At 36.8% G+C, this 9,267-nt stretch overlaps 1 protein-coding gene across 1 annotated transcript; it reads left to right on the forward strand.

Moving 5' to 3' along the window:
* The first annotated feature begins 4,580 nt into the window (after positions 1–4,580).
* LOC116130496 lies at positions 4,581–7,078 on the forward strand. Its single transcript, XM_031416231.1, has 2 exons — positions 4,581–6,614; positions 7,058–7,078. The coding sequence occupies exons 1-2, from the start codon at positions 4,581–4,583 to the stop codon at positions 7,076–7,078; spliced, it is 2,055 nt and encodes a 684-aa protein (XP_031272091.1).
* Positions 7,079–9,267: the final 2,189 nt, after the last annotated feature.

Here is a 9,267-nt window from a genome sequence, read left to right on the forward strand (position 1 = left end):
GTGAACATAAAATTATCTAAATTTAAGGATATTTTGTTCATATATCGTATCTTTCATTCTATTTCCTCCATATTTCCTACTCTTAGTAAACAAGATAATCTCATTCCATTTCTCTAACTCAATTCTCAATCTCTTTTTCTTATCTATTTCCCAATATCATCTTCAAAGTATATAATATTGAATGATGAATTATCATATTGTAATTTAGCATTTATGATGGTTGCGTCCTCTCTGTAATGAAAAAAATAATTAATTAGCTGTAGATGCAAAAAATCTACTGTCATAAAAATAGGGTCTGATCCCATGAGGTTGAGGCCACTGACAATCCGCTAGACATGCACACATGAAAGGGCAAGCGTGAAGCTTCCGGAAAACACCGAGGTGGTGTTTGCCGTAGGCACTCCGATGTTCAAGTCAGCAAGGCTGAAAGAGATTTAATAAGAATTAAGGAGAAGAAGAATTACCAGGAGTCTTGTCGGAGGCTAGGACTACGGCGGAGGCGTCGGGTTCTTGGGAGCAAGAACTTAGGAGCAAATAGATGGTTTTGAGTGGTGTAGATTGACTGTGAGAGATTGCATCCATAATGAGAGGGCAAGCCTCTATTTTTATAGTGAACCTAAGGGGTTGGAATCCTAGTAGGACATTGAGTCCTCTTTTGGGAGATAATCCCTACCATAAAAGAGATATGATTTCTTAACCTTATCAGATTAAGTTTAATAGTTTAAATAAGAGTTGGAATCTTAGTAGGACACTAAGTCCTATTTTGGGAGATAATCCCTATCATGAAAGAGATATGATTTTTTGACCTTATCAGATCAAGTTTAATAGTTTGAGTGAGATTTGAAATCTTAGTAGAAGAGGAAATAGAATGAGATTCTGATTTCCTATTTATACTCTGTTGCAGGCTAATGGGCTGAAACCCAGTTTAGCTTAACTTATAGGATAGCCCAACTCATAGAGTGGGTAGGTCGCAAGATGATTTTAAGCGTGGGCCCAATCGGGATTGGGTTGAGACCTTGGGCCGTGACATGTTTATTTCGTTAGTAGGCCCCGTCAAGCCCAAGACGATTTTTGGCCCTAACATTAGCCATTATCAATACTTAATCATCAATATCAGTCAAATGATGGAATATAAAGCGAAAGAAATTAGAATTATTTTAATACATGTTACTTTACTTCCCTTGAACAAAGGCATTTAATAAATTGAATTGAGAGACTGTAATATAGATTTGTTGTAATTTTAATATATGCGTAAAAGGAATAAAGCTTTTTTTTTTTTTTTTTTTTTTTCCAAAACTAGAATGCCTGAGAGGTAGGGGACCGAGCCAGAGACTGGGGGTTATAGAATCCCCATCAGGCCGAGCTTGGGCATTACCTACCATCCCCGTAACGGGAACAGGCTAATGTCATGGAGGTCGAGATGGGCCCTGTAATATTTTGTCTAGCTAGTAGTTCTTTAGAAAAATATAAGTAAAACTCACTAACATGTTATAGAAAACATATATGTATATAAGAATGTAATAGTAAGCCCAAAATAAATTTAACTTTATATACAAATCTCTACATCAAGTAATAAAGACACAAAAATAAGTACAAAGTAATCTTGGACAGTGGTGCCATTCTCCTCTGCTACTTGACGTTCCTCCCGACCGCATCTCATCTATTACCTGCAAAAACAGTGAATCACAGAGTAAGCACTAATTGCTCAATAAGTAAACCTACAATACTTCTATTCTTTCTTCGTTACTCAGATCTTGGATTTTCTTTTCTTACACCAAACTTCTCAATTCTTCTCTGCTCTTTCTAAGATTCTAGTTTCTCACTTACTGATATGTAAGCACAAATAGGGAAACTAACTTGGGGTAGTAGAAATGATTGATGCATATGCACAAAAGCAGAAAATTTTTCTATGCAATGCATTTTCTTTTCTGTTTTTCTGTTTTCTTATTCTGTTTTCTATTCCTCATTTTGTTTTCTGTTTTCTTTCTTTTTCTGTTTCTCTTATTTTCTATTCTTTCTTGCTTTTCTATTCTTTCTTTCTTTTATTTTCTTTTCTATTCTTTCTTTGCCGATCGGACTCGGTTGAGCCATGGATTCGGAACCCTGGCCGTGTGAGTGTTTTCTCAAATTCTTTCTTGGGTACAGTCCTCATCCACATGCACTTCTTACGGACTGTACAAATTCTTCTTTCTTATTCTTAAGCTGCTCACTAAAGGCGGCGTGCATGTGGGGGATATTCTTCTTCTCTGTCACTCACGGGGTTCCCCATCGCAGCAACCTTCTCTTCTCTTAGCTTTTTATATTTCTTTAAATAAAATTTCAGATTTGAGGTATTCTTTAATTATGTTCTTTAGATAATGATTCTACAATTAATTTCTTTTCTTTTTTTCTCTTTATTCTTTAATGTTCTCATACATGTATATGTGCATGTAAATATGCTCATTCTTTGCTATTCTTTCTAAATGCAAATGTAAGAATGTAAGAATGCATTATGGCATTTAAAGATATCTTTATGGAACCAGTATTCTCTACCAACAACATTTGCATAACAAAGTAATAATCTAACATACTCATATATATGCACTTTCTTTGAAATTTCATCAAACACTTTACATGTACATACAAACCCTAAATTGGTTACACTTCCACATATTTCTCAAGCCACCAAAGTTGGAGCAAAAGCTCCCTAAGGCCAACAACCACCCTAGCTGAATTTCACCTTCCACCCTTCCACATTCATTCTTTCATATTTCATCAACTGAACAAATACAAATACATCACTTCTCATGGCCATAAGATTCACAAATAAAACAACCTCAATTTCAATCCATAATTCTCATCATCCAAACACACATACAACATATACGAAATTTCTTTACACAAGTATTTATTCAATCAAAGCTGAAGTTGGATTTACTTATCTTGAATTTTGAGCAATTCCAACACTATAATCTCTCTTTGGTAGAATTTCCTTTCCTCTTAACCCTAAGCATATAAAACCATAAGAATTCAAAACTTTTAAAATTTAATCTCACATCTTGGTGCAAGAATCTTACCTTTGAATGCTTAGGATTGAAAATCTATCAAAATCTAGCCAAAATCCTATGAATTTCCTTGGAAATTTAGTGAAGAAATTTCAGAGAATTCGGGGTGAAGGTGGCATGAATAATGGGTGGAGTGGCTAGGGTTTCAACTCTTGAACTCTTATTACTACATAATAATATATATTAGTTTCCCATTTTACCCTTGCACTTTCCAAAAATTTCATCTATGTTCCTTAGTCAATTACAAGAATGCCTCCATTTTTATTAACTTCTCCATATTATTCTACTTATTTTCATTCCCCACTCTTTCATCTAATTATGAGTGGAATGACCATTTTACCCCTAATAACATTTTAAAAAATTTCCTTAACACTTGTCTACGATAACTCTATCAAGATTCAACTAAGGGTATTAAGACATAAATAAAGCTACGTACCTTGATGTGAGCGTTATAGGCCCAGGCCAAGGGCCCAGCCCATTGCCATCTCTAGTTTGATCCACTCACCATTTAGCTCAATCCGAAAATTGGAAGCAATTCAAGCATCTTTTTCCTCTCTTCTCCAACAAAATGTAGGAAAAAAATATGAGATTTCCTCCATCCTCACTCGGCCAACACTCTTTCTCTCTCTTCCTTTCTTCTTTCCTTGGTTGAAATAATCTTTCTTTCTCCCCTTTTCTTTTCTTCTTCCTTCTTCCTTTCTCTCTCTCTTTTTTTCTTTTTCTTCTTCTCTTCTCCTTTTTTTTTTTTTCTTTTTCCTTTCTTCTCCCCCGTCTTCTTTCTCTTCTTCTCCGCCACTTATTTTGAGCGAACACTATTCATCAAAATATTCTGGAAAAGTTAGTTTAGTCCTCATTTGTTTCCACTATTACTCTACTCCCTCAAAAGTTTCAAAATCCCCCCAAACATCACCAAATCAAATTTAATAAAATTCCATAAACTACGGGGTATTACAGACCAGGCTTTCATTTTCCTTGGGCTGATAATTTGGACTTTGTAATGGGCTGGGATTGATCTTTAACCGTTCATATTAATATTCAACTATATTTTTTTTCATGTTATTAAAGAGATAGTAGTATCTTAGTGACTTAGTTTCTACATTTTCTAATACTGTAACATAGCCCCGTTCCTTTTTTGTCTGGAATAGAATTCTTGAATCCTCACAATTTTTATTCCCTGATCCTCAATATCTTGTGTGAAACCTTGTTTTCATCAGCCAAATTTTCATTCTTAGTTTAGAAATCTATTAATTGACACATTGTCTTGTTAATTTATAGAAGTTGTGTAGATCATCTTCTCTAATCAAAGCATTTTTTGTTTTCTGTTTTTGGGTTATGATTTATCTTGAGTTCAACTTTGAAAGATGTAATTCTTATTCTATTTTCTATTCAATCAAACATCTTTTTAAACTTAATTATTCACATACATATAACAACTTATCTAATCATTACATTTAAATTATCAACAATTTTTTTTTTTTTTTTAAATATAGTTTTTCATCTGCATGCAGTCCGATTTCTATCTAGAAGATGATAGCCATGAAACCTTTTTCACAAGAAGTAACGAAACTTTGGAACGAATGGGAAATTCGAGTGATGGTTTTATTGAGCCTCTTCTTACAAATCATCCTTGTCATATTTGGTTCCAGACGAAAATATACTAGAAATATTCAGATATTTCTCGTTGTCTGGTTAGCATACTTGACAGCAGACTGGGTGGCAACAGTTGCTCTGGGAAACCTTGCTCGCAACCAAGTAGATCATGATAGTATGTCTTTCCAATCAAACAATAAGCTACAGGCATTGTGGGCGCCATTTCTTCTCTTGCACCTTGGTGGCCCAGATACTATCACGGCGTACTCTCTAGAAGACAATGAGTTGTGGTTAAGACACTTTCTTGGACTTGTCATCCAGGTTCTACTAGCAATTTATGTCATGATACGGTCTTGGAACAACAATACAATCCTCAGATTTATAGCTGTTCCAATATTTATCACTGGAATTGTAAAGTATGGAGAGAGGAGTTTGGTGCTTTGGTTTTCGAGCGCTCAGCAACTTAAAAATTCTTTGCGCTCATCTCATGACACTGGCCCAGATTTTGGGGAAGTAATGGAACATGGCGAACCAAAAGTAGTTGTATCCGATGATGGACAGGATAAGTCAAAGCAAAAGATCGATCATATAGAATCCGATGATGAACAGGACAAGTCAAAGCAAAAGATCAATCATATAAAATCCGGTGATGGACAGGATAGGTCAACGCAAAAGATCGATCATTATCTTGTTGTGGCTGATTTATTGTTCAAAAGATTTAGGTGTCTCTTCGCAGACCTAATTCTTGATCATTATGAACGAAAAGAGAGCTACTCCCTCATTCACGAAAAGTCAGCAAAAGAGGCCTTCAAATTGGTAGCGATTGAGCTTGGATTCATGTATGATGTGCTCTACACCAAGGCGAGCACAATTTATTCCGGATTCGGCATCTTTCTTCGATGCTTCTACTTCTTCTCCCATGTTTCTGTATCGGTTATCTTCTTAATCATCGTCTTCATTATGGAAAAGCATGCCTATTCGCTAATCGACATCTCCATAACTTGTTCACTCCTAGTTGGGGCTATTTTTCTGGAGATTTATGCGTTCATCATACTTCTTTTTTCCGACTGGACGAAGCTTTGGTTGTGCACACATAATCTTATTTCCAACGATACACCTTATGATTTACATGACAGAAAAAAAAGATGGTCTGGATCCGTGGGTCAGTACAACCTATTTAGTTTTTGTCTCCAAGACATATCAACCAAAACTGCTGGAGTTCAGAAATTAATCGGAGTTAAAGAAACGATAGAGAAGTACCAATATTTGACTTGGGATGATGTCGAAATTGACTTGAGGGAATCGATCTTCAGGCAACTCGTAGAGAAAGCCAAAAGAATTGAAGGTGATCTTTTCAATATCAAGTTATGCAAAGAATTATTGGCTCAGAGAGGAGATAATGTGCTTCACATATATGGTCTTGATGCATTGAATTGGAGCACAATTGAGGTAGAATTTGATCACAGCCTCCTTCTTTGGCACATTGCTACTGATCTTTGTTATTATGACGATTACCAGAAACGTGGATTTATTATTAAAGAAGTTTCTCAACTATGCAGTACTAGCAAATGCGTTTCAGATTACATGTTGTATCTTTTGGTCGTATGTCCAATCATGTTGCCCAAAGGAATTGGGGAGATCAGGTATAGAGAAACTTGTGCGGAGGCTATGAAATTTTTTAAACGAAAAAGGTTCGGAACCTTTAGTGAAATAAGTAAAGCTTGTGAGTCACTACTTCAGGTGAAAACCGATGATTCACTGGAAAAAATTAAGGGAGGCAGAAGCCTATCATTGTTGTTTTATGGATGCAGACTTGCTAACCAATTGCAAAAATTGGAATCCAATCTTGGTTGGAGCGAAGAAAGAAAATGGAAAATGATAAGTGACGTATGGATAGAAATGTTAACTTATGCTGCAAGTCATTGTGGATGGAGACCGCATGGTCAACAACTTATGAATGGTGGAGAGTTACTCACTCATGTATGTCTTTTGATGGCACATCTTGTTTTAAGTGAACAATATCAAATCCAAAAACAAGAAGTTCAGTACTTTAAGCCGTTCATAATATATGGTGAAAAGAATTTTATAGAAAGGCTACTGTGGCGGATTCGTAGAGAGGTTAAGATCTGCTTCCATAACCGTATTCTTCGGAATCCGAATCGTCCCAGGCCGGCCTTCAGTGACTTTATACACATGCGGTGGCTGAAAGTTAGAAACCGGTAACTCTACAGAACTATTATGATATGATTTACTTTTTAAAAACATTTGATAATATCATAATTATTTTGTATTACGAATCAATCTAATTTCATTCTCTTGTACATATAGTTCTAAATGCTATTATGGACTAAATGAACCATATATTTTCCTGATGAATTAATTTGATTTGGTCATTTTTTAAGACGCTTTTGCTGTTTATGTAGGAATTAAATGTTGGCATCTAATGAATAAGGAACCAAGAGAAGATGAGGAGTCGGGTAACTAGTAAGTAACCAGATGATCTAAAAACTTATACTACTTATTATCTGATAATAACCCAATATTGATATTTGGATCTAACACAAGTAATTGATAAAATGTGAATAGAATAACCAATTTATAAACTAAGACTGGATGTGGTGAATGATTTGTTTCGGTCTTACGTATTTTTTTTTATTTGAGCAATTATGTTTATTTTGTTAGTAATATTTTTTTATAAACTATCCTGTAAATTGCAGCCTGGAGATCTCAAGCTGGTGTTTCATGCATTGGGTGGTTCTACATTTGTTCATATTATTCAAACTTGGACTGGATTTGTAATTTAAGTCATATTTACACGTACATAAGAAGAAACTAAAGAAGTTCAGATGAAATTAGCAAATTCATATATGAATTAAGATGACTGTAATAACCTTTTCAAGATGTTTGGAGGTATACAATTTATAATTATGTATATATTATCATTTTAGTGTGGTGCTTTGCAATGCAATTTAAACAAAGAATTTTAACTAAAGGAGAAAAAGAAATCATACATGTGTGTGATTTTTCCACCAAGCTCGGGCTACCACGAGAATGTAGCTCAACCCAGGATCAGTGTGACTCCACTAGTTGTCCGACCCAGCTTAAGCTCGTCGACATATAGCTCGACCCAACACAAGTCAGTCGTGAACAACCCAAATGATCATTCAACTAATTCCCAGATAACTTCAGATCCCAGATATCGTGAGAATGACTAGATCAACAGCAATCTTTGCACAATCATAGCGTCCAATCGCAAGAATATAGGAATTGCAGTTCAGATCAGTTGTAATCCCTTTATTTTCGCTCTTTCCTTTGTACAAACCTTGTATATAAACCTCCTCAAATGATGGAAAAAGGGTTACAAAATTTTCACAAACATCTCATTGTAAGCTCTCATAGCAAATACAAAAAGTAGTAGACATAGGCTTAAGAGTTTATCTCGCCGAACGACTTTAAAAGTTCTCATTCCATTTACTTTATTGTATTCAATACTTGTCAATCGCTGATTATCCGTAATCACGTACACATCTATTCCGATCCTACCAAGGTCGATCAGAATTCTCTAGTTGGTGAAGATTTCTGTATCAATATTTTGGCACTAGAAAAAGAGCCCTCCGCCAACATCTCAGCAATTCTTACGAACAGTCATAACAACATACCCAATCCAAGCCCACAATGGTGCACACCAGATTAAAGACCACCACCAAAAACCTTGAGAATGTGGAGACCACCCACTAGGAGGTACAATAGGACATCGCGGGACGCCAACCACCTGTGCCACCAACTCAGCACGTCACGAATAACCAGGGGACATGGACGTCAAACCTTGAAAACGGCCAGTTGGTGGGGACGATCAAAACGATGGTTACACAGGTGGTGCAACAAAACGTGGCTGAGTTGAGGAATCAGCAACCAATTGCCCAGAATCTCAACCAGCAGTGCTTCACCAGTGCCACCCCAACAGGTATGAATTCTACAAGTGGCCAGTCTGATTCATCAATGCCAAAAGGTGGCCAATGCCCCCGACATTGCAAACTACACTCTGCTCACGAGCGTGAGTCCCGTGGGCAAACTAACCCCGGGAGGCGGCCAAGGAAGCAACCACTAGAGGAAAGTGAAGGCAACAGTCATCCCCGAGATGCTCGGTGATATCCCTAGTGTTAGCATGCCGATATTAACCCACACCCAAGGCAAGATCGATCCCTGCCAACTTGCAAGACAAGCCATGTGCACCAATCTGGCAATGACCGACGTTCCAGTTATAACCAATGTCGCAAGCAACGAACCGTTGAGCATGATAGCACTTATCAGCCTAGCTATCATAACTCAACTTCACGCATCAATGCGCATAAAAGGGAGGCTTCGTAGGCAACAGACTTGCAAACTCATTTGCTCGAAGTGAGGCTGAACAAAGCCAGTCAGGGCAACCAAAATGAAGACTTAGATCGCATGTAGAGAATGCTCAACGATCTGAAAGCCTACCAGAATGGCATAGCAGAGGAAATAGTAAGCTCCCCCTTTACAGAGGAAGTTCGCTAAGCCCCACTTCCACAAGGATTTAGGGTACCAAAGAGTAAGTTCGACAGGAGAGGTGACCCCAAAGACCACCTCGATAATTTCAATGACCTGATGG

Source organism: Pistacia vera, unplaced genomic scaffold (genome assembly GCF_008641045.1).
Source record: "Pistacia vera cultivar Batoury unplaced genomic scaffold, PisVer_v2 Contig222, whole genome shotgun sequence".
NCBI lineage: Eukaryota > Viridiplantae > Streptophyta > Magnoliopsida > Sapindales > Anacardiaceae > Pistacia > Pistacia vera.